Source organism: Notolabrus celidotus, chromosome 2 (assembly GCF_009762535.1).
Source record: "Notolabrus celidotus isolate fNotCel1 chromosome 2, fNotCel1.pri, whole genome shotgun sequence".
NCBI lineage: Eukaryota > Metazoa > Chordata > Actinopteri > Labriformes > Labridae > Notolabrus > Notolabrus celidotus.
Window position 1 is genome coordinate 39,258,287 of NC_048273.1, and position 27,684 is coordinate 39,285,970.

The 27,684-nt window shown below is 40.6% G+C and overlaps 3 protein-coding genes and 1 long non-coding RNA gene across 5 annotated transcripts; 2 read left to right on the forward strand and 2 right to left on the reverse strand.

Annotated features, from left to right (window-relative positions):
- Positions 1-1,872: 1,872 nt before the first annotated feature.
- LOC117807606 (probable proline--tRNA ligase, mitochondrial) lies at positions 1,873-6,723 on the forward strand. Of its 2 annotated transcripts, none has more exons than XM_034676946.1 (4): positions 1,873-2,042; positions 3,483-3,822; positions 5,191-5,436; positions 5,520-6,723. In XM_034676946.1, the coding sequence occupies exons 2-4, from the start codon at positions 3,496-3,498 to the stop codon at positions 6,399-6,401; spliced, it is 1,455 nt and encodes a 484-aa protein (XP_034532837.1). In that variant the 5' UTR covers positions 1,873-2,042; positions 3,483-3,495; the 3' UTR covers positions 6,402-6,723. The 2 variants fall into 2 exon arrangements, with proteins under 2 accessions (XP_034532837.1, XP_034532840.1); XM_034676949.1 differs by having other exon boundaries at positions 1,873-2,030.
- A 722-nt stretch (positions 6,724-7,445) lies between these two features.
- LOC117806445 (tetratricopeptide repeat protein 4-like) lies at positions 7,446-17,974 on the forward strand. Its single transcript, XM_034675395.1, has 10 exons — positions 7,446-7,749; positions 7,894-8,011; positions 8,126-8,287; positions 8,472-8,549; positions 9,678-9,802; positions 9,894-9,980; positions 12,060-12,301; positions 12,483-12,567; positions 17,173-17,255; positions 17,460-17,974. Exons 1-10 carry the CDS (start codon positions 7,639-7,641, stop codon positions 17,557-17,559), a joined length of 1,191 nt encoding a protein of 396 aa, XP_034531286.1. The 5' UTR covers positions 7,446-7,638; the 3' UTR covers positions 17,560-17,974.
- A 1,774-nt stretch (positions 17,975-19,748) lies between these two features.
- On the reverse strand, positions 19,749-20,836 carry LOC117805320. Its single transcript, XR_004629402.1, has 3 exons — positions 20,773-20,836; positions 20,595-20,652; positions 19,749-20,522 (listed from the first exon to the last, which is right to left on the reverse strand). It is a non-coding gene; the product is annotated as an uncharacterized LOC117805320 (long non-coding RNA).
- Positions 20,837-23,658: 2,822 nt separating this feature from the next.
- LOC117829239 (glutenin, low molecular weight subunit-like) lies at positions 23,659-25,202 on the reverse strand. The gene is made up of 4 exons (XM_034706849.1): positions 25,198-25,202; positions 24,811-25,059; positions 24,255-24,750; positions 23,659-23,700 (listed from the first exon to the last, which is right to left on the reverse strand). Exons 1-4 carry the CDS (start codon positions 25,200-25,202, stop codon positions 23,659-23,661), a joined length of 792 nt encoding a protein of 263 aa, XP_034562740.1.
- Between the last annotated feature and the right edge of the window lie 2,482 nt (positions 25,203-27,684).

Below are 27,684 nucleotides of genomic sequence, written 5' to 3' on the forward strand. Positions count from 1 at the left end.
CAAAAATTCTAAGTATTCTAAACAAATGACTAGCAAAAAATATATCCCCAAATATAACTTAAATTACCTATACTAAGAAAGGTTTGGATAAATCTAACAACTTATAATACTTATTCATTCTAAAATGAATAAACAACTAAATACAAAAAATAAACAAATAGCTCCAACATATACATTTACAGCCTTGTGTTTCTCATGCATGAAAAAGGCAGTGTTCCTCATGCTACTTTTGTATTCAAACTTAAATTATGTTTTCCAGCTTCCACCGTCACCATATCACCAGGGGATTATAGTCCCATACAAACACTGAGTAAATGCATTGAACTGCAATGACTGGACGAGACAGAACTTTCTTCAGTTAAACAAAGAAAAAACTGAAATGATTGTTTTTGGAGGAAGAAAGGTTAAAGGTTACTGCTCAGCTCCAATCAGCAAAGATGAAATGTTCAAACCAAGCCAGAAACCTTGGTGTAATCATAGACTCAGACCTTAATTTCAGCAGCTACATTAAGACAATTACAAAGTCAGCCTACTATCACCTTCAGAATATATCAATGATTAAAGGACTCATGTCTCAGCAGGATGCAGAAAAACTCCCCCATGCATTTATCTTTAGCAGACCAGACTACTGTAATGGGGTCTTTACAGGACTCCCTGTGAATCCATCAGACGGCTGCAGCTTATACAGAATGCTGCTGCTGGAGTCCGAACAAGGACCAGAAAAGTAGACCACATCACTCCAGTTCTTAGATCTCTACACTGGCTTCCTGTCTGTCAGAGAATAGACTTTAAAATCCTGCTGATGGTTTATAAAGACCTGAATGGTTTAGGCCCAAAATACATTGCTGATCTGCTACTACTTTATGAACCACCTCGACCTCTGAGGTCATCAGGTACTGGTCTGCTTTCAGTCCCTAGAGTCAGAAGGAAACATGGTGAAGCAGCGTTTAGTCATTATGCACCACATATCTGGAACACACTCCCTGAAAGCTGCAGGTCTGCTCCAACTCTCACCTCTTTAAATCAAAGACTAAGACTTTTTTATTTATCGCTGCCTTCATATCTTAGCTCATTTTAACTCACTTTAAAACTGCTGTGAGGAACTTTTGATTTATATCAATTTTGGCGCCCCCTTGAGGACAAAGTGATACCTCTTGTCTCTTGTTCTGTACATGAAAAATTAGTGTTTTCAACAAAAACACACCCTAATGTCGTTTAACAGCCAGATTTATCACTCCATGTGGTTATGTGCCATAAAAAAAGACAAAAAGGATGTTTCTAAAGCCAAATATCAATCATGTGGTCTGACACCTACCCCCTCTGAGTGGTTTGTAGCATTAAAAATGACAACAGAGAAGGTATCAGTGTTGTTGTTCATGGTCTTGTTTGCTTTTCTCCTCACAGTGCCTTTAAATTAAAATTTTAATGTGATTTTTAATATATTTCTAATTTTCCTTTTCTTTTCTGTTTTATTATATTTGTCATTTTAATTGTGTTCTTTTATGCTTGTCTGAATGTCTCCAATGCTTTTAATGTTTTAATGTAAAGCACATTGAGTTGCCCCTGTGTATGAAATGCACTATACAAATAAAGCTGCCTTGCCTTCCAAATAAAATAATAACTCCTAAACGAAGAAAACAGGCTACAAAAGTGAAGATGCCTTTGTTTAAAATAAATAAAAAGTGGGTATTTACTGTACTTTAATGACTCATGTCATATGTCATACATATATAGAGTTGAGAAATTATACCAATGACAGAATATTTGTGCAGAACTTCACATTCTTTCTATTTCTGCAAAGAATTAAATCGCTTTTCCAGCCAGTCACACCTCCACTGTAATACACTGCTATACTCCTCCACACCGGCAGGGGGCGATGTGGTGTTACAACGACAAGCCTCCGAGCTTGCAATGAGGAAGACAGCAGCATGGTGGAAGGACCTTCAGTGTTATGTAGTTTAGAAAGCTTGCAGAAATGACAGGCGTTGCTGTTTTACTCTGATACTTAACTCGGAACCATCAGACAGAAGGTCGGTGTTATGGTGAGTCTTGTTGAATGCGTAAACACGTCGTTTTGTTCTAACTGAAGGAGCTAAAGAGAGAAGCTAATGCTGAACTGTCAGTCTAGTAAGGGTTTGTGTAATGTGCATATCTTTTTATTTACAGTCTATGATCTCTCCTACCACAGAACTGGACTCTGTAGTGGACTGTAGTGACATTTGCATTATAAACCACAGCTTTGCATGATCTGTTTACTTTACAGTGGAATAAATACTTACCTCTCTAAGTTGTGACGACCTTGTGCTCACCTGTTTGCTATTTGCATACCGCCTCCACCTTCTACAACACTGAGATAACATGAACGTTTTATGGTGGGGGAAGTTTAAGTTGTTGTTTGTTCATTTGCAAGAGAGACAATAGGTAGTTAAATTAAAATAGAATAGAATGTACTTTATTAACCCCTGAAGGGAAAGTCAGGTGTCTGTCAGCTAAAATGATCTAAATCACATAAAACATAAAACAAGTAATCCAGGAGTCTGTCAGCTCATCTCCCATTGGTTAGAGAGTAATGGAGCCTAATGGCTGCAGGGATGAATGATCTTCTGTATCTCTCAGTCCTGCAGTGCAGAGAGATGAGCCGTCCACTGCTGCTGTTTCTCTGGTAAACCACAAAGAAGTTGTGAAGTGGATGATCTGTGTCATTTAGAATGACCTCTAGCTTCTTCTGTGTGCATCTCTCCACCACAGCCTCCAGTGAGTCCAACCTGGTTCCAGTCACACTGCCAGCTCTTCTCACTAGTTTATCCAGTCGCCTCACATCCTTGTGTTTTATACTGCTTCCCCAGCAGACTGCAGCATAGAAGAACACACTCACCACCACAGACTGATAAAACATCTGCAGCATCTCTCTGCAGATGTCTAAAGATCTGAGCCTCCTTAAGAAAAAGAGGTGGCTCTGCCCCTTCCTGTAGAGTGCATCTGTGTTAAGGGACCAGTCCAACTTGTTGTCCAGGTGTACACCTAGATATTTGTAGGTTGGCACCACCTCGATGTCCACCTCTCGAATGTTAACTTGCTGATGGCAGAGCCTGGATCTTCAGAAATCTATCATTTCCTTTGTCTTTGAGGAGTTCAGTAGGAGGCAGTTTTTGTGACTCCAGTCACTGAAGGCTTTTGTCAGATCCCTGTATTCAGATTCCTGTCCACTCTGGATACACGCCACAATAGCAGTATCATCTGTAAAAGATCTGAAGTGTTAACAGCAAAATATGTAAAGAGGAGATTTCTTGTTTAAATTAAATGCACAGTTTATTCCCAGACAGCAGCCAGATATCTATTTTTATCATCTAGTCGTTTTCTCTAATGACCAGTTCATTATATTTTTAAAGATGTTGCATTATAGATATAAATCTTTTTTACAACTTGAACAAACTGGAAAGGCTAATAGAATTTGATGTACTTGTATTTGTCTTGTTCTGTAGGTCTGAATCCACCATGGAGCCCATAATGAATCACATCTGGACAAGAGTCTTCCAGCGCGTCCACAGAGCCTCTGCTCTCTCCCGGAGGAGCCATTCAGGATGTGCCGGAGAACATGCCGCCGTCCCTGCCTCCACCAGCTCCACACGTATCAAACCCACACTCCTGGTGTCACGCCTCTACCAGCCAGCAAACCTGCGTGATGTTGGTCCAGACGCCCGACTGCAAGGAGAGGTGACGTGTAAGAGCCAGAGGCTCATGCAGCAGGCTGGGCTCATCTACCCATCCAACCCAGGATGTTACTACTACCTGCCTGCGACTGTGCGCTCCATGGAGAAGCTGGTGAGACTCATTGTTTAAGAAGACAACTGTGTAATTCATCTTTATTATTTTGGTGTTCCAATGTGTTTACTAAGGAAAAAAAGATCTCCACAAAGCATCCACATAGACATCCAGTTTCTCATATAACTCTCATTTTCCAAAGGCCTGATCTCAGTCCACAGTATCAATGAGTCGGATTAGTTATTCCTTATCATCAGGTGGAACTGTCTTCATCAGAGTACAAAGTTAACTGTAGAACAAGAAGGAGTGCCACCTGACAATGTATACACAAAGTAGATTAAAGGTGTCTGACCTCACCTGTGTACTGCACATGGAGAAAATCCAGTATGGCATGATAGGCAATCTTTTTCTGATTATCTTGCCCAATTGGACAGAGCACCCTGACAGTGTCTGATTTTACTGCTCACCACTTACCTCTCTTTAAAGATTTTTCTTAAGAAATATTGTGCTAGTGATGCCATGTAGAATAATGTAAGCCCTGTTTTGTTTTTTTTGTGGGGTTTTTTGTTTGTTTGTTTGTTTGTTTTTCTGTCTGACTTTATTCTTTACGCTCTGTAAAACTTTCTGAAAATCGTAATAAAAACATGGTTTAAAAAAAAAAAAAGTAGATTAAAGGAGAGCATTGGGTGCTAATTTTTTTTTTTTTTTCCAAAATCTAATTCTCTCAAAATGAAGTGTTTCTGTCATCTCAGTGGACCACAGTTTGAGAGTAGGTGCTTCTTTCTTCTTCCAAAATAGGAGGATCAGTTTCTTAGCAGTGAGCAGCCCCTAAAATAAAAGATGTTTTTGAGCGACTTGCAAATTCCTAAGCCCTTCTGAAACCCCAAAAATGATCAATATGGGATCAGGTTTAATCTCAACTCCAAGAACTTTTGAAAGAAAATCAAAGATTCCAGTCCAGAGATTCTGCATCTTTGTTATTTTTAATAACTTCACCATAGTTTTTCTTTTCATGACCATTTCTTAATCCATATTTTTCAGAATTCATCCTTTCTGTGTTTGAAATGAGTTCACTTATTTTAAAATGTTTCTTTTTCTCCTCTTCTGCTAAAAGCTAAGTGACAGCTGTAGTAGAGAAGAACACTGATTGAACAAAGAGACCACATCTTATGAAGTTTGTCACATGTTATCTGGTTCAAAGGTTAAATAATATAACTGACAGTCAGTGTGTATTGGCCTCTTATCTAAAGCTGTTTCCACTAATCCTTTCACATTTGTATTCCAGCCTCTTGAGTGTAGAGATAGCATCAAAGCTAAGAACCATAGCATCACATCACAAGTGAAGTGGACCTGATAGTGAGGTTCAGAGTTAATGTTTGGATTTCATTTGATCACTAAAGTGTAACAATCACTGTCTTTAACCAACAGGTAAGAATAATCGACCAGGAGATGCAGGGGGTTGGTGGTCAGAAGCTGGACATGCCCAGTTTGTGCTCAGCTGATCTCTGGAAAACAAGTGAGCGCTGGGATTTGATGGGAAAGGAGCTCCTCCGCCTGAAAGACCGCCATGAAGCTGACTACTGCCTGGCCCCCACACACGAGGAGGCGGTGACTACTCTGGTCGCTCACCAGACGACTCTGTCCTACAGACAGCTTCCCCTGCTTCTCTATCAGGTAGCTTTCCCTCTGTGGACACCTGTGTGTTTGTTGTAATATGCTGCGTCTCTTACATCTTGATTCATTATTTTAAAACACAGATCACACGAAAATTCAGGGACGAACCGAAGCCGAAGTTTGGTCTTCTTCGAGGGCGGGAGTTCTACATGAAGGACATGTACTCCTTTGATGTGAGTGAAGAAGCAGCCTACGAGACCTACGAGTCTGTGTGCCAGGCGTACACCAGGCTGTTCACCCGGCTGGGTTTGCGTTGCGTTCAAGTGCAAGCGGACACGGGCAACATTGGCGGTAAACTCTCCCACGAGTTCCAGCTGCCGGCAGACATTGGGGAGGACCGGCTGCTGGTCTGTGGGAGCTGCTCCTTCTCTGCTAACGTAGAAACCCTTTCATCAGACAGGACTGAGTGTCCACAGTGTAAAACTGGCACACTGGTCGAATCCAAGGGAATAGAAGTCGGCCACACCTTTTACCTGGGTAAAAAATACTCTAATGTTTTTAATGCAACCTTCAGTAATGCACAGAACAAGCCATGCATTGCAGAGATGGGATGCTACGGTCTTGGGGTGACCCGTATTCTTGCTGCAGCCATTGAGGTGATGTCGACGGAGGACAGCATCCGCTGGCCTGGCCTTCTGGCCCCTTACCAGGTGTGTGTTATACCCCCAAAGAAGGGCAGTAAGATGGATGAGGTGACCTTTTTAGCTGAGGAGCTGGTCCAAACTCTGGGAGAGACTCTGCCTCGGTTGAGAGGTGAAGTAGTTCTGGATGACCGTACACACATGACCATCGGGAAGAGGCTGAGGGATGCCAGCAGACTGGGCTACCCGTATGTTGTTGTGGTGGGACAGGGAGCTCTAGAGGAAACTCCAAGGTATGAGGTGATCTGTCAGCAGACCGGTGAGACAATGTTTCTCAGTAAGGAAGGACTGATGGACCTCATGGGACGAGTGGAAACTATATGAAAACCAAATCTGAATGTTGAAAAAAATTATTAACTTTATGTAGGAGACAATTAATGAGGTGGAGGGGTGAGGAAATTAAGGCCTGTTATGTCTTATATGTTTTTGTTATGCCCTTAAAGGAACAGCAGGTGGCGATGTTATACACAAAACATTCAACATAGTGTCTACTGCTTGAACTGAGTCTACGGTCACTGTAGAAGTCTGATTATAAACTTTGCCATCACAATATTACTTCACCATGATAACATGAACAAGAATTTCATTTTTGATTCACGTTTGTCCACAAATAAAGATCATGATTTCATACAGGTGAGAAATATGACCTCCCTTGTCTTATGTGTTTTGCTTTTGTCTTTTATTAAAGAAATCAGCACCATCTTACTAACAACTCCATCCTCCTATTTAGTACATATTTAAAACACAACCATGATAAAGTGAAATTTGTTGGTAGTAACAGCAGTATGCAGCTTCTTAATGCAAGTAAAAGTAAAATCACTATAATATTTATTTTGATACCTTCATAAGTGGACCTGTTTTAAGAGTGTACTTTATTTTTTCTAATGAAAGCAACAATTGATTCTAGCTAGATGAAGTATTCAAACTTTTTATATACAACTGGAATAAATGCATCATATTTCCTTATAATGTAGTTGTATAATAAATAAGCACACTATGAAAATATGACAACAATTTTTTTTGAAACCCATGAGAAAGCACAGCCATAATATTTAATGTCAATATTAAAACTGACCTGACATGGACATATTATTTAAATTGTATCACTGGAAAAAAAAATTAATTATAATAAATAGCTTTAACAGTCACGTGAAAGGTGTAAAAAAAAAAGCACTGTATGTCGTCTATTGTATAAATAAATATAGGAAAATGTTAACCTTTTATAAATATTGTTAGACTATCGTTCTTAAGACACCTGAATTCATTTCCATTTCTCTTTGATAATTATATGATATACAGTATATTAATAAATTGTATCGGTATTCTCATCGTGTTTGTTTTAAGCGGAAGTGGAACTAACGTATCACCATCGTTGTTGTCACACGGACCCTCATTCATGTAGCACCGCTCATGCACATGTGTAAACAAGCAGCTGGGAAACTTCTAGAAAATGTAAAAGCTGTCTCATCAGAAGGGTGAATTGAGTACAGCTTGTATTAAGTCACATTTGTTTAAGATTTGTTCAAAATAAAAGTGAATTTTAAGAATATTTAAATCGAAGATGGCGTCTTCAGAGGCTCAGTATGACAGCGATGATGGCATGGACGAGTTTATGGACAAATTTAAGACTCAGAGATATAAAAATGCTTTCAGCGAGAACAACTGGGAGGAGGTAAGAGAAATATTGGATTTTATCTTCAGAAAATAAACTTGTGTTTATGAAAGTGAGCTTTGTCAATATATTAAGCTTGCTGGCTAACATATAAGTGAAATGAGGAAACTCCTCTGACATCTCTGTTCTTTTTATTTCATTTAGGAGTTCAACAAAGTTCCCATGTTCATGAAAACAGCCCCTGAAGAGATCGACCCTAACCAGTACCCAGAACTAGCTTGTCTCCAGGCCATCATTCACGATGAAGACAGAACTCCAGAGGGTATGTGGATCACAGCTTGAAGTCTCTTCAGCTTCATTCAGACCTTTGGTCAGGGGAAAGTGTGGGTGTAAGAAACTCTTAGGAGTTAAAATAAATTGCCCAATTCTTTCACAGAAATAGCAAGGAGCCTGAAAGATGAGGGGAATGTGTTTTTCAAAGAGAAGAACTACCAAAAGGCGATCGTGGCTTACACAGAAGGTCTGAAGAAGAAATGTGGAGATCAGGAGGTCAACACTGTTCTGCTCACTAACAGGGCAGCAGCACACTTCCACCTGGGTGAGGACAAGTCTTATTTACATGACATGTACAGAAACAGTGACAGCTTTTTAAGAGGTACATTTAAATAAGATGGATGGATGCACATAGAAAGACTTAAGAGGAAAACAAAGAATCATATTTCTCTTTGCAAAAACATCCAAAGCTTATTTCATGCAAGGTTTTTCTGGTTCTTGTCACACAGGTAACATGCGATCTGCACTGAACGATGCTGCAGCTGCAAAGAGGATCAAACCAGACCACCTGAAAGCCTTAATCAGAGGTAGGAAATTGAACTGAAGTACATTTTTATGCCAAGGTGTCCACATACAAGTGACTTGCATCTGTATTTATTTTACTTTTTTTCTCTTGTCTGCATATATATTTCTGGTTTGTGTCATGTTTGTCACAAACTGTCAAATATTAATGCAATTTATTCTTGCAGCAAAAGAAAAGAAAGACAATATTTTTCTTCTGTGCTTGTGACTGTGTGCATGCAACCATCACAATCCCTCTTAGAACTCTGGCCTATCTTTTATTGACAGCTAATATCATGTTCTGTAAAAGAGGGCGTGCACACCTAGGTGGAACAAAAAAAATAAAAGAAAGTAAAAGAAAGATTACATAAGGATATACAAAGGGACAGGGAAAGAGAGGGAGAGAGAGACCTAAGACACTGAGATGGAGAGGGACCATCTCACCATGACACCAAAAACTCTGTGCGGTGATACTAATGATGAAGCAACCCTTAGTGTCCACAATCATTACTGAAGCTTGGGTCGCAGAGGGTTGCCGCGGTGCTGTGTTCTATTTGTGTAACAAGACCATCACATGTGCAGATGATACCACTTGGGTCAGATCAGCCGAGCGGTTCAGCCCAGCACCCGGGCTGCGAGAGCAGTCAGACCGAAGGACCCAACCCAGGCCAGGGGACAAGCCAAGGACCCAGACCGGGAGCAAACAGGTGCCGCCGGGGCACCCAGGGGCATCTGCATTTGATACAAGAAGAAAAACTTGTAATGCAAAAAACAAGAGACTTGAATATGAACGAAAAATGTATGAAAAATATAAAATGTGTAGCATAAATTAGTTTTTAAAAGACATGTACAGGGAGAGGTGGAGGGTATGGAAAAACTGATATGTTGATCCAAAGATAAGTGGTTTGCTCAGTCAAAGAAATGACATGAATGCAAAATGAAATGTTGAAAGGGTTGAAGAAAAAGGCCCCCTGCCATGCGACACAGTTCGGAAAAGTCTGAAACGGGGACAGAGTCGACCACCAGTTTTTTATTTTCATCAAAAGTGTTCTCAAAGTATGAAGGCAGCATGGAAGCTCATGGGTTTGATCTGAAATGTGGATCTGAATCATGCACAAAACAATCAACTCCTCATCTTGTGATCGTCTCTGCAGGTGTTCAGTGTTGCATTGAGCTGCGCAACCATGCAGAGGCCCTGCAGTGGTGTGAGGAGGCACTCAAAGCCCATCCAACAGACAAAAAGCTGCTGGAGCTGAGAGCTGCAGCAGACAAACACAAGGTACAATCACTCATGGGGTCCAAAAACGTTCTGAGATGGTAGTTTATGTCATGTCTTAAACTCTTGAACTTGTTTTTGTTTTGTTCCTCAGAGAGCGGCAGAAAGAGATGCCAGGAAGGCCAAGGCAAAAGAGAAAAAGTTGCACGGTGTGAAAGAAGCTCTTCTAGCTGCTATAAAGGTATGCATCCCGCTTTAAATGTGTCTCTAAAACTTAACTTGGAGTTTCTATGAATAAGCTTCAACCTGTGGACCTTTTTACAACACATTAAGGTGTGTTTTGATTAATGGGAGAGCTTCTAATCCCTTAAATGCACCTTGAGAAGACAACCCACTAGCATCTATCTGCACCTGACACACAGTTTAAGAATGACCTAAACCAAAACTTATTCTGTAACAGGCCTTCTTGTTAAGAAACTTCATTGCTTCAGTTCTCCATCACCACCTTGTATCTCTATCTCACTCGATGGTCAGTGGGAGAAGCTACAATTCGAGTGAGAGTGTGAGATGTTTAAGAGGAATATGAATCACCCAACATAAAGCTTTTCACCTATTTGAGAGAATCAAAGCCTGCAGGACTGACTGAGTCCCTCTTTCCCACATCATACTTTATCAATCCTTCAAATCTGACACAACTCTCTCTATTAATCTCTTGTTCTTTGATGTATTCCCAATCCAGGGTCTTTGGTTGCGTATATCAGATGTACAGACCTGATCAAAATCTTAAGACCAGTTGAAAAATTGCTAGAATTTGCATTTTGCACATTTGGATCTTAATGAGGTTTTAAGTAGAGCTACAATATGCAAAAGCAAGAAGGGGGAGTGAGACAAAAAGCACTTTGAAAAAGTAATTTATTGAAAACATCAATTGAAGTGAAATAGGCTGTTTATCAGCTGATCAAAAGTTTAAGACCACAGGCTATAAAAGCCAAAATCTGCTCCAAATGTTCATTTTCTGTCAGGCATTCACACTGTCATGCCCTCCTGATGGCTAAAGCTAAGAAGCTTTCTCTTTTTGAATGTGGTCGGATTGTCGAGCCGCATAAGCAAGGCCTCTCGCAGCGTGCCATTGCTGCTGAGGTTGGACGCAGTAAGACAGTCATTCTAAATTTTTTTAAAGATCCTGAGCATTATGGAACAAAAAAGTCAAGTGGTAGACCCAAAAAAATTACACCAGCGCTGAGCCGGAGGATCTGATTGGCTGTCCGTCAAGACCCAGGGCGGTCCTCGACCCAAATGAAGGCCCTTACTGGTGCCGACTGCAGCGCAATAACCATCAGACGGCATCTGTGGGAAAAGGGCTTCAAAAACATAAAACGAATTCAAAGACCTCGTCTCCTTCAACGCCACAAAACTGCCCGTTAAGACTTTGCCAGGGAGCATCAAACATGGGACATTGAAAGGTGGGCAAAAGTTTTATTCTCTGATGAGAAAAAATGTAACCTTGACGGTCCAGATGGCTTCCAACGTTACTGGCATGACAAGGAGATCCCACCTGAGGTGTTTTCTACCCGGCACAGTGGAGGGGGGTCCATCATGATCTGGGGTGCTTTTTCATTCAGTGGAACACCGGAGCTTCAGGTGGTGCAGGGTCGTCAAACGGCGGCTGGTTACGTGCAGATGTTGCAGCGGGCATCCCTCATGACTGAGGGCCCTCGTCTGTGTGGTAACAGCTGGGTTTTTCAACAGGACAACGCTGCAGTTCACAATGCTCGCTTGACGAAGGACTTCTTCAGGGAGAATAACATCACTCTTTTGGACCATCCTGCATGTTCCCCTGATTTAAATCCCATAGAGAACATTTGGGGATGGATGGCAAGGGAAGTTTATAAAAATGGCCATCAGTTCCAGACAGTTGATGCCCTTCGTGAAGCCATCTTCACCACTTGGAGCAATGTTCCCACTAGCCTCCTGGAAACACTCGCATCAAGCATGCCCAAACAAATTTTTGAAGTGATTAACAAGAACGGTGGAGCTCCTCATTACTGAGTCCTACTGAGAACATTTGTTGTTCTGGTTTGGAGAGTTTTTTGTTATTTTTTGAGCGATGGTCTTAAACTTTTGATCAGCTGATAAACAGCCTATTTCAGTTTAATTGTTGTTTTCAATAAATTACTTTTTCAAAGTGCTTTTTGTCTCACTCCCCCTTCTTGCTTTTGCATATTGTAGCTCTACTTAAAACCTCATTAAGATCCAAATGTGCAAAATGCAAATTCTAGCAATTTTTTGATCAGGTCTGTATTTTGTGTGCTCCACACAGGATCGAGGCATCAAACTCCTGCAGCCTGTGAAGTCTGGTAAGCGTGGTTCTGACAGTGAGGATGAGGCTGAAGGCTCCTCTGCAGCGATATCAGAGCTGAGTCTGGACGGACTCAGCTCACAGGAGGTGACCGGGGCTCAGGTGTTCCTGGACGAGCAAGGATCACTGCACTGGCCCGTCCTCTTCCTCTACCCTGAACACCAGCAGAGTGACTTCATCTCCGCTTTCTGTGAGAGCAACTGGTAAACAAACTCCTCTTGATCTATTAGTCCTCTGTTTCTTGTCTCTGTATGTAGTGTGGTGAACTGTATTTCATTTCACAAAATAATCAAATCAATTAGATAACTGGAAGTGACTTCAGTCTTAAATTCAGCTCCAAAGTGATGTATTCATTTTTAAATCACTTTCTCTGCTCTCCCTCAGTTTTATGGATCACCTGGGGGTCATGTTTGGAGAAGAACTTCCACCTTGGGACACGGACAGAAAATATCACCCACAAAATTTGCAGGTCAGTGTGTTTGTCTAATATTTCTTCGTCTGTTATGACACATTTTTCCCTTTGACCAATTCACACACACTCCCATAGATGACATACAGTGGGGCAAAAAAGTATTTAGTCAGCCACTGATTTTGCAAGTTCTCCCACTTAGAAAGGTGAGAGAGGTCTGTAATTTTCATTAGAGGTACACTTCAACTATGAGAGACAAAATGAGAAAAAAAATCCAGGAAATCACATTGTAGGATTTAAAGAATTTATTTGTAAATGATGGTGGAAAATAAGTATTTGGTCACCCACAAACAAGCAAGATTTCTGTTTCTCACAGACCTGTAACTTCTTCTTTAAGAAGCTCTTCTGTCCTCCACTCGTTACCTGTATTAATGGCACCTGTCTGAACTGGTTATCTGTATAAAGACACCTGTCCACAGCCTCTAACAGTCAGACTCCAAACTCAACCATGGCCAAGACCAAAGACCTGTCCAGGGACACCAGGAAGACAATTGTGGACCTGCACCAGGCTGGGAAGAGTGAATCTACAATAGGCAAGCAGGTTGGTGTGAATAAATCAACTGTGGGAGCAATTGTAAGAAAATGCAAGACATACAAGACCATTGATAATCTTCGTTGATCTGGGGCGCCACGCAAGATCTCATCCCGTGGGGTCAAAATGATCATGAGAACGGTGAGCGAAAATCCCAGGACTACACAGAGGGACCTGATGAATGACCTGCAGAGAGCTGGGACCAAAGTAACAAAGGCTACCATCAGTAACACACTACGCCGAGAGGGACTCAAATCCTGCAGCGCCAGGCGTGTCCCCCTGCTTAAGCCAGTACATGTCCAGGCCCGTCTGAAGTTTGCCAGAGAGCATATGGATGATCCAGAAGAGGATTGGGAGAATATCATGTGGTCAGATGAAACCAAAGTAGAACTTTTTGGTAAAAACTCAACTCGTCGTGTTTGGAGGAAGAAGAATGCTGAGTTGCATCCCAAGAACACCATACCTACTGTGAAGCATGGGGGTGGAAACCTCATGCTTTGGGGCTGTTTTTCTGCAAAGGGGACAGGACGACTGATCCGTGTTAAGGGAAGAATGAACGGGGCCATGTATCGTGAGATTTTAAGCCAAAACCTCCTTCCATCAGTGAGAGCATTGAAGATGGAACGTGGCTGGGTCTTCCAGCATGACAATGATCCCAAACACACCGCTCGGGCAACGAAGGAGTGGCTCTGTAAAAAGCATTTCAAGGTCCTGGAGTGGCCTAGCCAGTCTCCAGACCTCAACCCCATAGAAAATTTGTGGAGGGAGTTGAAAGTCTGTGTTGCCCAGTGACAGCCCCAAAACATCACTGCTCTAGAGTAGATCTGCATGGAGGAATGGACCAAAATACCAGCTACAGTGTGTGCAAACCTGGTGAAGACTTACAGGAAACATTTGACCTCTGTCATTGACAACAAAGGTCATGTTACAAAGTATTGAGTTGAACTTTTGTTATTGACCAAATACTTATTTTCCACCATCATTTACAAATACATTCTTTAAAAATCCTACAATGTGATTTCATGGATATTTTTTCTCATTTTGTCTCTCACAGTTGAAGTGTACCTCTGATGAAAATTACAGACCTCTCTCATCTTTCTAAGTGGGAGAACTTGAAAATCAGTGGCTGACTAAATACTTTTTTGCCCCACTGTAGCTGTTTTATTGATCTCGATGAGTAGAGAAGAGGAGTAGGGGCACACGTCATTTCTACCAGCTCTGGTGGAGACTAGGGATGGGTAATGATTTTTGAATATTTGTTCCCTTTGTAAAAATCGAAAAAGGGATATTTTCTCATTTTAAAAGTACAATTTTTCATTGTTTCTACCGGTGCCTGATTGTAATACAGTATTCCTGCCAGAGGGGGGCGTCTTAAAGCTGTTTGCTAACCGCATTAAGTAACAGAAGAAGAAGAATTCTAACTGCATTCAATATCAAAAGAAGAAGAAATCAATCGCAACAGTTGCTGTGATTTTCTCTGTTTCTAATTGTCGTATAGATTCCAACGATTATGAAATGTTATTTTGGCTTGAAATGCCCATCCCTTGTGGAGACATGTAGGAGCTCACACACAAAACATTGCTTCAATTAAATTCAGGGGTTTGTTTGGTTTCCTCTGCGGGGAATCTTTAAAAGTTATTCTCTTAAAGATCTGCATGTGTGGGTGTGTATGGGGCTTTATAGAGGTGTGTGTGTGCGCACATGCAAAACATCACAATACTTTATCTAAGAGTTCAACTTCAATGTTGATCTGTGTGAAGGGTGGACTAAGAGGCAGAGGCTGTGATTGCTGCTGCACACACACGTCAGTTGTTTCAACATAGACTCAGGGTTTGTTTGAGTTTCATGCATTTGCATCCAAGTGTGGGTGGGTGTGTGTGTGGGTCTGTGTGCGTGTGTGTGCAACCAAAGAGTGACAAACAGCTCACCTTTTATCTCCATAAATCAAACATGTAACGCAGTCACAGACACTTCCTGTTCAGTTCTTCTTTATCTACAGTCATGGCCAAAAGTTTTGAGAATGACACAAATATTACATTTTCACAAAGTCTGCTGCTTCAGGGTTTTTAGGTGTTTTTGTCAGATGTTTCTATGGTATAATGAAATACAATTAGAAGCATTTCATAAGTATCAAAAGCTTTTATTGAGAATTACACAGAATTCATGCAATAAGTCAATATTTGCAGTGTTGACCCTTCTTTTTCAAGACCTCTACAATTCTCCGTGGCATGCTGTCAATCAACTTCTGGACCAAATCCTGACTGATGGCAATCCATTCTTGCATAATCAATGCTTGGAGTTTGTCAGAATTTGTGGGTTTTTGATTGTCCACCCGCCTCTTGAGGATTGACCACAAGTTCTCAATGGGATTAAGATCCGGGGAGTTTCCTGGCCAAGGGCCCAAAATCTTAATGTTTTGTTCCCCGAGCCATTTTGTTATGACTTTTGCTTTATGGCAAGGTGCTCCATCATGCTGGAAAAGGCATTCTTCATCACCAAACTGCCCTTGGATGGTTGGGAGAAGTTGCTCTCGGAGGACGTCCTGGTACCATTCTTTATTCATGGCTGTGTTTTTAGGCAAGATTGTGAGAGAGCCCACTCCCTTGACCGAAAAGCAACCCCACACATGAATGGTCTCAGGATGCTTCACTGTTGGCAAGAGACAGGACTGATGGTAGCGCTCACCTCGTCTTCTCCGAACAAGCCTTCCTCCAGATGCCCCAAACAATGGGAAAGGGGATTCATCAGAGAAAATGACTTTACCCCAGTCCTCAGCAGTCCAGTCCCTGTACCCTCTGCAGAATATCAGTCTGTCCCTGATGTTTTTACTGGAGAGAAGTGGCTTCTTTGCTGCCCTCCTTGACACCAGGCCTTCCTCCAAAAGTCTTCGCCTCACTGTGCGTGCAGATGCACTCACACCTGCCTGCTGCCATTCCTGAGCAAGCTCTGCACTGGTGGTGGCCCGATCCCGCAGCTGTAACGCCTTCAGGAGACGGTCCTGGCGCTTGCTGGACTTTCTTGGGCGCCCTGGAGCCTGTTTGGCAACAATTGAACCTCTCTCCTTGAAGTTCTTGATAATTGGATAGACGGTTGACTGAGGTGCAATCTTACTGGCTGCTATAAACTTCCCTGTTAGGCCCTTTTTGTGCAATGCAATGATGGCTGCACGTGTTTCCTTGCAGGTAACCATGGCTAACAGATGAGGAACAATGGTGTCATGCACCATCTTCCTTTTAAAGTGTCCAGTCACTCAATCATGACAGATTGATCGCCAGCCTTGTCCTCCTCAACACCCACACCTGTGTTAATGTGTGTGACCCCTGTGTGTCATTGAAATGATGTTAGCTGGTCCTTTTGTGGCAGGGCTGAAATGCAGTGGAAATGTGTTTTTAGTGATAAAGTTCATTTTCAAGGCAAAGAGGGACTTTGCAATGAATTGCAGTTGAGCTGATCACTCCTCATAACATTCTGGAGTATATGCAAATTGCCATTATAAAAACTGAAACAGCAGACTTTGTGAAAATTAATAGTTGTGTCATTCTCAAAACTTTTGGCCATGACTGTATGTAAATCAGTCAGTGGTGAGGTGAGTTGCTGTTGGACCACAGAGTACTGCAGGCATATACTGCAGGGTATAAATCAGTCTGTAACCTTTGAGTTCAAATATCAAATTGAAAGAGAACTCACTCCCTTGAAAAGTGAGGCGTCCTAGTGATTATAAGTGGTGTAAAATCCTCACATTGAAAATTAAAAATGAACAACAAAGTGTCTTCTTGTGAGGCTCGAGTTAAACTGGTTAAATGTTAAAGACAATATCTTTGATATAGCGAGCCACTTCTGTCGTGTTGCTGTAGCTCAACTCGCTGCCTTCCTCAGGGGGGAAAAGCTTCATTCAATGCATACTATATTAACTTGTAGTTTAGCTCTCTACATTTTACAAGGAGTTAGCCCAACACTGTATAAACCTAAACCTAGAAGTGAGCAGGACAATGACCGTCTGTCACAAAAACAGCGTGCTGACTTATAAAAACTAAATGATTGAACTTCAATCTTGACGTTCCCTCTTTTTCCAGCTTTACTTTGAAGATGAGAAGACAGAGACTCTCCGCCAGGTCCACCCAGAGACCTCACTTTTGAAAGTGCTGCAGCATAAAAGGTAACCCATGTTGAGGAAGCCTGTTCTATGAGGATGACACATTTGTTCTGTAATCCTTCTTGTTTAAGGAATGATCATTTCTGATTAAGTTATCTGTTAGGGACTTCATTTGCACCCCGCTGCCTGTATATTCTAACTCCCTGGACACGCCCTGACATTAAATCTCCTGTGTCTCAATTCACTTTTGTGTTTGTTTCTGAACAGGTTTTTCGTCAAAGGAGGCACTCCCAGCTTTATCATTCTAGTAAACGGCTCACCTTTCAAGAAGCAGTTTTTATCAGGAAAGAAAACACAAGGACTGTAAAGACGAGTCTTCAACCCTGGACTGTTGATGCACATCAACCCCAAAGGACTAACTTTGTTCTGGAAAAGACACCAAGGCAAACGTGTGTCTGTTTTCACCAAGAGCAGCACCTGATTCTCTGTTTGTCTGTACAAATACAAACTCAATTTAAAAAAGAACTCTCAAGACATTCTATTAAAGTGCTTTATTAGTCAAACTGATACGCTGAAGTAAGTCTAGTGAAACAGAACATTAAGACACCTAGTGTGTATGAACAATCACTGTAAGTACTCAAAGAATATAAAAAACAAAACCTGAAAATAGGCAAAAACAGCCTCCTGACTTTATCCTCCACTACAGGAGGAAGAATTTGGAGTTTCATTGTCGGTCCAAATAAAAGTGATATGATGTTGAATTAAATTTTTTATCTAATGAAGAAGATGAATTTGAATGCTAAGAAAACTTCCTCCTTCTTCAAAACGCTTTCAATATACAGGTAAGAGGTGAAGACAAGTGACTATGCTTCACTTCAGAATGAGGTTTCATGTCATCCACCTGAACTTAGCTGTGGCAAACATTACAGATGATTAGAATTATAATAATGATAATAATGGGTATAATATTAATAATAATAATAATATAAATACTATTATCATCACCAATTATTATTATTATTATTATTATTATTATAACTTGACTTATATTCCACCTTCAACAATAAGGGTTTACAAAGTGCTTTGACTGATGTTAAAGCTGGGGTTGGTAGTTTCTGGAAACTAGCATGAATTTGAATGTAGCATGTCTTCAGGACTCCGTCTAACCCCTCCCCTCGGAGCTCCTGCAAAACGACACCCCCGCTCACATGCACGAGCGCTGCTGATTCACGACCATATGATGGTGACTGATTCAAAACCGGTCCTCGTGAAAGTTAAAAACACAAACAAACATGGCTGCTGTTAATACTCACAACTGTCATGCTACATTATCCAGTTGTACCAGTGACACGATATCAGGAGAAAAGTTATAACACATATATAATACTGTAACAGCTCTACTGTTTGTTAAACGTGTTCAGTGTAGATGTTCTTAATTCCTACAGTGTTGACGGTCAGTGAAGGCATCAGGAGAGGTGTAGAGTGTGTGAGCTGGAGAGAGGAAAGACAAGAGGAGAAGTTCTTCATTCATTCAAACATTGATTGTTGTTTTGTTGGTTGGTGTGATCACGACAGTGACCGGTTATTAAAGATCGACGTGTTCATGAATCGGCTCGTCATCCCTACAGCGTCCGGACGGACGCTACAGTACATCTACATTTCTGTAGGACTTACTGAATGTCATTCATTCTTCTGCTTGTCAGAGCCCCCGTGGTGAGAGCTTTTGAGACTCTGATCCGGACTACAGTCCTGAGCAAAGCACCTCATCGGGTCAGAGGGGACAGGCCCGAGGTCGAGCGAGGGGGGCAGTCAATAGAGTCAGGGGAAGCAGAGGCAGGAGACGGGGAGTGACATAAAGATCATTTTAACCAGTATAACAAAAAGTGGATCTAAATCTGATTACCAACCCCAGCTTTAAAGCATATAAAAGCTTAAAAACCCAACATACATATAAAAAAAAAAAAACATACAATGAAAAAATCCAACAACTTAAGAACCCGACAGCAGAGAAGACCTCAAACATCAAGAAGATCCAGCCAACATGATTTACCCAGACAGCATCAGAACCCAGGAAATACAAGAATCAAGACCAGGAGGACCAAACATGTGAAATGATGTGGACAATTAAAAGAAGATAGAACAACAATTTGTTTACTGAGTTGTGTGTTGTTTGTTTCAGTAAACATTGTGACAAAACCAGCTCTTCTCTCTGTGATGCTGATATGAAACCCTGCAGGATATCATTTACCTGAAGCCAAGTTTGTTTTTTCCTGTAAGCTAGGCGGGGATTACAGAGCCCAAATAAGATCACATTCAAAGTGCCTGGAGCCTATAAGGCGTGAGTAAAGCCATGAAACTAGTCAACAAATGAAGGTATTATTAAACATCAGCATTTTCAACACTGAAGGACTTATAGGGGTTATCAGTCCCCATCAGACCCCTTTAATTTCAAACAAGGACTTCACATCTGGCAGGACATCTGCAACAAAGAATCCATTACTTACTATAGGAGCACGCACATAAGGGGCGAGAGATGGATAAAGGTTAACTAAAGGATATTTGGCAGAGCACCTTTCATGTTTATTGGATAAAATACATATTTGCTCACACTGCAGAAACTACAACACATTTTTTAGTTATATTTTGTGGGTTTACAATAGACAGAGCAGGAAACCAACTTGTGATAAGATCCATGTTTTTGTGTAAATACTCACCTCTGTAAACTCAAACAGGGTTAACAGGACCTCTGAGTCATAGTGGAACCCCACAGTCATTAAGACAGGATCAGCATCTTGTTTTCATTGAGATTTCTTATTTCTTACTGCATTGTCAGGCACTCTTGGAGACATTTACACAGGGATAAACACATTGATGATTGTTAGTGATGATTTTCAATCTGCATAAAAGAACATTCAGAGGCAAAATAAAGGATAGGAAAAAAGGGGATATTCCCTCTGAGGTACACCTACTGTATGTCCTTGTAAGTGAACTCATCACCAACCTGCAGAAAACATTGATTCTGGTACACAAAATAAATCTCAGAACACACTGATTCATGTGATTCACATTTCAACAAAACTGCTGGGCACTATACCTTCACATAGACAGCAGAATAAAACAATAGTGATGAATGTGTTAGAGTAGATCATGAAGAAGTCTTTTTCCATGTTTAGTTTAGTTTATTCACACACATCATCACAAATATACGTAAAGGACATCTACTGCCCTCCTGAGACTGCAGTGCTCTTGGCTCTGAAAAGATTTTCATTCTGCAGGGATTTATGCAGACGTGCCTTGGTGCAACCTCTTTGGTGGGATGTCTTCCCCATCCTGAAAAGTGCAAGGGTCAGTTTTTAATCTTTTCACAGTGGTTTAACAATACTGATTTATCTCAATTAACACCTGTAGTCTCTTTTGCTGCCGCCGCCTCTTCCGTTCCCGCATCCTGTCTTCTTCAGACCTGGACAGATAATGACTTTATTATACATTTGACATGAAAACCTTCATGTAGTCCCCTCTACAGTGAAACTGGTGATTGCGAGGATGTCATTAAAAGTGTTCTCATATTAAAGCCACTTACTGCATGGGAAAATTCTGCAGGATGACAAGGCACCACCATAGCCTTATTTGCTGCATATTTTCCTGTGGAAAAAGGCAATCAAAGGATGGGTAAATATGTCGTCAAAAAGAAGGACTTGTATTCACATGTCAGTGTGTCATAATTTCCACGGACCTCACCAAAATCACATTGTGCTCCCATTACAATGTAAAGAGCGTGCTGTAGGCTAAGAAGTATTTAGGTTTATTATAGAAAGAAATAACAGCTACATTACATTTTACAATGTAAAAGACCACCAAAGCACATCACATCGGCATCTAGCTCTTGATTAATGCTCATGCAGATTCCTTTATTTTCACATGTTACTAATATATGGAGTGAAAAATGGCTTTAGAGAAGTAAAAAAAAAAAAGTAGCATGAGCAATAAAAAGGACTGTGCTTTGGATGAAGCAATCACATCATATTTACATTTAACCAATTAAGATGATGAGGCAAATTAACAATGCAGCAAATATTCTAGATCTTACCATCAAAACGAACACCCTGCAGTTGTTTGAAAAACCTTGCTTTGCGAGGCCCTGGAGGTAAAAATAAGATTGTTTAATAACATAATGGCAAGCAAATAGTTTTGTTTAATGAATGCATGTATGAGTGAATGTATGAGTGAATGAGCTAGACTGTTCTCCACTGTTGTCCCCAGTGGCAGATCATGTCTTCCAGCTACAGTTGACTCACACTGTCCCGCTCTACTCTGGGAATCTGTGTTCAGCTCTTGAGTGACCCAGCACTTGGTACTTTGGTCATTATTGTGGTGATGTTAATTGTTGATGATGATAATGGAAGGTCTTAAATTGTTTGGTTGCTTCATTGTAGATGTTCCTTATTTTGAAAAAAAAGAATAAAAAATCCTTACTTACTTTTGTGCATTGCCTTTACACTGCTTGGCAGTACCTGCACCCAAATTGTCTTGAAGCACTTTGTTACTCTTACTGATCTTGTTTCCTCTTGTCTAGATCTTTGCTTGTGTTGTTCTTGTTCTCGTATGTACGTCGCTTTGGATAAAAGCGTCTGCTAAATGACATTGTAACATTGTAATTAATAATAATAATAATAATACATTTTATTTATAAAAGCGCTTTAAAAGGTTCTCCAAGCGCTTTACAGGAAAATACAATTATACAATAGGAAAGCAAAAGGAAAACAGTGCAAAAAAGCAAATAAAAGCAAGGCAGCAAAATAAAACAAAACAAGAAAAAAAAATCAATCAATTCTAGTTTAAAAGCCTTTGTAAATAGGTGTGTTTTGAGTCCGGATTTGAATTTGGTGAGTGAGGGAGAGAATCTGAGGTGTTGGGGGAGAGAGTTCCAGAGGGTGGGGGCAGCGACAGAGAAGGCCCTGTCCCCCCAGGTTCGGTCCCCCCAGGTTCGGTGCTTGGGTTTGGTGAGAGGGGTGAGGAGGTTGGCGTTGGTGGAGCGGAGGTTGCGGGAGGGATTATATGGCTGCAGAAGGTCGGTGAGGTAGGAGGGAGCTAGGTTATGGAGGGCTTTATAGGTGATGAGTAGGAACTTGTACTGTATTCTGAAGGGGATGGGAAGCCAATGGAGGTTCTGGAGGACTGGGGTGATGTGGTCTCTGGAGCGGGTATGAGTGAGGAGGCGTGCAGCTGAGTTTTGTATGTATTGTAATTTGTTGAGAAGGGTGTTGGGTGTACCGTAGAGGATGCTATTGCAGTAATCGAGTCTTGAGGTGATGAAGGCGTGGATGAGAGTTTCAGCTGCTTTGAAGGAAAGGGAGGGGCGGAGACGATCATCTTAATTGGTTAAATGTTAATTGTAACATTGTAACATTGAATGAATGAATGAATGCGTAAATACTGTTAATAACCTGAATATCATCCACACCAAGTGTCCTCCAGGGACCAGGGGATAAGATCTGAGCAATCCTTCTGTGAATACAGCGTATGGGTAAGTAAAGAAAAAGTACAATTCAACAGTTGATAGCTTGTATAAAACCCTTTGAACACAGATGGAACGGAACAAGCCAAGAGGCTGGAACTTCAAACCAAAAGCTCATAAATGGGCTTGAACAGAACTGCCCCACTGATAAATGTTATCTATAGCTCTGCTTCCATCTGTTTAATGCATCAAAAAGGAAAAGTTTACAATGTCTTTTGTAAATTGGAAATTGGAAAACAGAGCAATAGATTAAAAAGAAAGTACAAGTGGTTCAAAACGAACTACCCCTGTACTGATGCCTTGAAACACGTTGCCCTAAAAACCCTGAATAGTTGTGTGTGGCTTTCGTCTCTCCAGCCTCTGCCATGGAGGGAATCTAGAAAGAAACTCTCCTTAGTTTGTGACCTCAGTATCTGTTAAATGTTTTCAAATACAACAAGATGTATTTTGACATACAACATTTAAACCTGAATTAAAAGTCATTGAGCTTTTACTGAAATATTAATAATATAGCCTTTATGCAATGTAATTCTTCAAAAGAATTCAACTTCAAGCAGGAATTTTTTTTCACTGTGAAAACGTTTTTCAAGATGATATAAATGTATTTACGCAAAGTGTCCAATGTCCAGGTATCCATACTGGAAGAAGTATCCACTGTAGACTCGTGCATTGCCCTGGCATCAACATTTGAATATGAAGGGCATAAAAACTCTTGAAAAGGAGAACAGAGAAATCTGACACTTCAGAAAAAAGGATGAATCATTAGAAAATTAAACCATACCGGAAGGTGATCCATGGGGTTCAATGATGCTGGTGGAAACCAACTTGCAATGACATGGCTGTTTGCAGCAAATACATCCTGCCGTCTCTGTCAAAGACAGTTAGTGTCTTTGAATACACTAATTGACAAAATCTGTTAAGGATTCTATAAAATCAAAAATTGTACAAGAGCTACACTGCCTCCTCGATAACTTTGAGACAGCCATTCAGAATCTGGTAGAATGAGGACACACAAATCACAAATTATCACAAGATTGAGATTTTTGTCTAAACCAAAACACTACAGAATGCCCTCCACACTTACCAAAGCCATCCATGTCATGAGCCAAGCCCAGACTCCAAAAGTCAGATCGCGTGAGGATTGTGTTGTCCACCACTGCCAAGTGTTCAGTAGGATTTTTGGGCTCATCCAAAACCTCCAACAGCTGGGGGTAGATAAATAATGGATCATCCTTACCACTATTCACTGATGTGTCCAGATCACTTTACCTGTTGTTTCTAGATGTCTTGAAGCTCCTGTCCCCAGCATGCTCAGTTTACCAGTACTTTATGGATACTAGTGGAGTCTCTCTGCTCAGTGTTGTCATATCCAGGAGCACTGGTTCCCAAAGTGGGGGATGGGACCCGCGGAGCGGTTTCAAGACACTGACTGGGGGGCTGTGAGATGCCTTCCAAAAAGAAAAGTAATTTGAAAACCCCCTCTAACATAGCTCCCAAAAGTGAAATAAAATTAGTGGCAGGTATAAAGATGTCACATTCCACCATACAATGCTGATTTCAGCAACTGACTCGGGCTGTTGGTTGCTGTTGGAGGGCTGCTGGTGGCTTTGGATGGGCTGCTGGTGGCTTTGGATGGGCTGCTGTTTGCTGTGAATGGGCTGCTGGTTGCTTTGGATGGGCTGCTGGTTGCTGTGAATGGGCTGCTGGTTGCTGTGAATGGGCTGCTGGTTGCTGCGAATGGGCTGCTGGTTGCTTTGGATGGGCTGCTGGTTGCTGTTGGAGGGCTGCTGGTGGCTTTGGATGGACTGCTGGTGGCTTTGGATGGGCTGCTGGTGGCTTTGGATGGGCTGCTGGTGGCTTTGGATGGGCTCCTGGTTGCTGTGAATGGGCTGCTGGTTGCTTTGGATGGGCTGCTGGTTGCTGTTGGAGGGCTGCTGGTGGCTTTGGATTGACTGCGTGTTGGTGAAGGAGGGCTGCTGGTGGCTTTGGATGGGCTGCTGGTTGCTGAAGGAGGGCTGCTGGTTGCTGAAGGAGGGCTGCTGGCTGCTGAATCAGGGCTGCTGGTTGCTGAAGGAGGGCTGCTGGTTGCTGAAGGAGGGCTACTGCTGCTGGTTGCTGAAGGAGGGCTGCTGGTTGCTGAAGGAGGGCTCATGGTTGCTGAAGGAGGGCTGCTGGTTGCTGAAGGAGGGCTGCTGGTTGCTGAAGGAGGGCTGCTGCTGCTGGTTGCTGAAGGAGGGCTGCTGGTTGCTGAAGGAGGGCTGCTGGTTGCTGAATGAGGGCTGATGGTTGCTGAAGGAGGGCTGCTGGTGGATTTGGATGGGCTGCTGGTAGCTGTTGGGGGGCTGCTTAGTGCTGCTGGGGTACAGGATCCTGCTTTACTTTATCTAATTTATGATTGAATATATGTTTTAATAGCTGGGCTCTATTTTTGAGAGTTGCTGTGCAGTAAGGGCAGTGAAAGGTAGGGTCCTCCTGCACTTCAAGCCACACTTCATGATTGTGAATTCTAAAATAGAGGAATAAAAAGAACATAACAAGTTGCACTTTTAGATTGTATACATTGTGCTTTCGGGTAAATTTATACAAATATGAAGAGAGTGATAGTAAATCAACGAAAATCACCTCCATGCTTCACGAAGGAGTGGCCTCTTAAGTGGTTCTCTACCATACATTATATATGTATATAATGTATGGTAGAAGACCATATATATATATATATATATATATATATATATATATATATATATATATATATATATATATGGCAAGCCGTTCAGGAAATTAATATATATGGAATGAAGTCTGAATATATGGATTGAAAGTCTGAATATATTGAATGAAACTTGATATATATGGAATGAAACTCGATATATATGGAATGAAGTCTGAATATATGGATTGAAAGTCTGAATATATTGAATGAAACTTGATATATATGGAATGAAACTCGATATATATGGAATGAAGTCTGAATATATTGAATGAAACTTGATATATATGGAATGAAACTCGATATATATGGAATGAAGTCTGAATATATTGAATGAAACTTGATATATATGGAATGAAGTCTGAATATATTGAATGAAACTTGATATATATGGAATGAAGTCTGAATATATGGAATGAAACTTGATATATATGGAATGAAACTTGATATATATGGAATGAAGTCTGAATATATTGAATGAAACTTGATATATATGGAATGAAACTTGATATATATGGAATGAAGTCTGAATATATGGAATGAAACTTGATATATATGGAATGAAGTCTGAATATATTGAATGAAACTTGATATATATGGAATGAAGTCTGAATATATGGAATGAAACTTGATATATATGGAATGAAGTCTGAATATATTGAATGAAACTTGATATATATGGAATGAAACTTGATATATATGGAATGAAGTCTGAATATATGGAATGAAACTTGATATATATGGAATGAAACTCGATATATATGGAATGAAGTCTGAATATATTGAATGAAACTCGATATATATGGAATGAAGTCTGAATATATTGAATGAAACTCGATATATATGGAATGAAGTCTGAATATATTGAATGAAACTCGATATATATGGAATGAAGTCTGAATATATTGAATGAAACTCGATATATATGGAATGAAACTCGATATATATGGAATGAAGTCTGAATATATTGAATGAAACTTGATATATATGGAATGAAACTCGATATATATGGAATGAAACTCGGAATATATGGAATGAAAAATCACGTCATGTATGGCCTGCGCCATCTTGTCTTTCTGGGGTGTGATCATAGGGGTGTGATTTAGTTTTCCGGTTAGACGTAGCTTTTAGTAATGCAACCATGAGGGAGGCACGAGATGTTTTCACTGCAATTTTAATTAATGAAGGGGTTATCAACCCCTTGGGTAATGCATGTGCTGTTTAGTCAATCCGTATAGGAAAAAGGAACCCACCCCTCCTCTCTATTAAGTTGGTTTCATCCAAAAGTGATGATCGGACCGTCTGCACAGAGAGACGAGAGGAACACGAAGCAGTGGGCTGCAGAAGCATTTAGGAGGGTAGTAAACAAGTGAAAATACGAAAATATTAAATATCACAGGTTATACACACTTCTACAAAGGCTAAAGATATTGCCCCTTCTTTATTCAGGTGGTTCAGTCCTCTAGTTCGCTAGCTAACTTTTGTTATGACTTGTGATAATGTAGCATCCTGTTCAATGTTAACAGGTGGAGCTCATACCTGTGTGCATCATCTGACAGTGAGTGAGTGTAATGAAAAAGTACGACCAAATTACCACAGGTTACAGAGGTAGAGGAAAATGTGTCCCCTCAGAAACACTAAAAAGAAGTGCAAAAGGTTATTTTCAGAGAGACATTAATAAAAGATGAGTCTCTTTGATGACAATAAAACAATACGATTAGAAGTGGTGTTCAGAGTACTTATTTAAGCTTTCATTCAATATATTCAGACTTCATTCCATATATATCAAGTTTCATTCAATATATTCAGACTTCATTCCATATATATCGAGTTTCATTCAATATATTCAGACTTTCATTCCATATATATCAAGTTTCATTCCATATATTCAGACTTTCATTCCATATATATCAAGTTTCATTCCATATATTCAGACTTTCATTCCATATATATCAAGTTTCATTCCATATATTCAGACTTTCATTCCATATATATCAAGTTTCATTCCATATATTCAGACTTTCATTCCATATATATCAAGTTTCATTCCATATATATCGAGTTTCATTCCATATATTCAGACTTTCATTCCATATATATCGAGTTTCATTCCATATATTCAGACTTTCATTCCATATATATCGAGTTTCATTCCATATATATCGAGTTTCATTCAATATATTCAGACTTTCATTCCATATATATATCGAGTTTCATTCCATATATTCAGACTTTCATTCCATATATTCAGAGTTTCATTCCATATA

What these genes read in the sequence shown, in the direction of transcription:
- LOC117806445 (XM_034675395.1), top strand. Translation starts at nt 7,639, where the DNA reads ATGGCGTCTTCAGAGGCTCAGTATGACAGCGATGATGGCATGGACGAG. An exon ending in AGCAGCACACTTCCACCTGG is followed by an intron (nt 8,288 to 8,471) that starts GTGAGGACAAGT and finishes CTTGTCACACAG; the next exon opens with GTAACATGCGATCTGCACTG. An exon ending in CTCTTCTAGCTGCTATAAAG is followed by an intron (nt 9,981 to 12,059) that starts GTATGCATCCCG and finishes TGCTCCACACAG; the next exon opens with GATCGAGGCATCAAACTCCT.
- LOC117829239 (XM_034706849.1), bottom strand. An exon ending in TCCTTCAGCAACCAGCAGCA is followed by an intron (nt 24,751 to 24,810) that starts GTAGCCCTCCTT and finishes CTGATTCAGCAG; the next exon opens with CCAGCAGCCCTCCTTCAGCA. An exon ending in CAGTTGCTGAAATCAGCATT is followed by an intron (nt 23,701 to 24,254) that starts GTATGGTGGAAT and finishes TCATTCTACCAG; the next exon opens with ATTCTGAATGGCTGTCTCAA.
- LOC117807606 (XM_034676946.1), top strand. Translation starts at nt 3,496, where the DNA reads ATGGAGCCCATAATGAATCACATCTGGACAAGAGTCTTCCAGCGCGTC. An exon ending in TGCGCTCCATGGAGAAGCTG is followed by an intron (nt 3,823 to 5,190) that starts GTGAGACTCATT and finishes TTTAACCAACAG; the next exon opens with GTAAGAATAATCGACCAGGA. An exon ending in TTCCCCTGCTTCTCTATCAG is followed by an intron (nt 5,437 to 5,519) that starts GTAGCTTTCCCT and finishes TTTAAAACACAG; the next exon opens with ATCACACGAAAATTCAGGGA.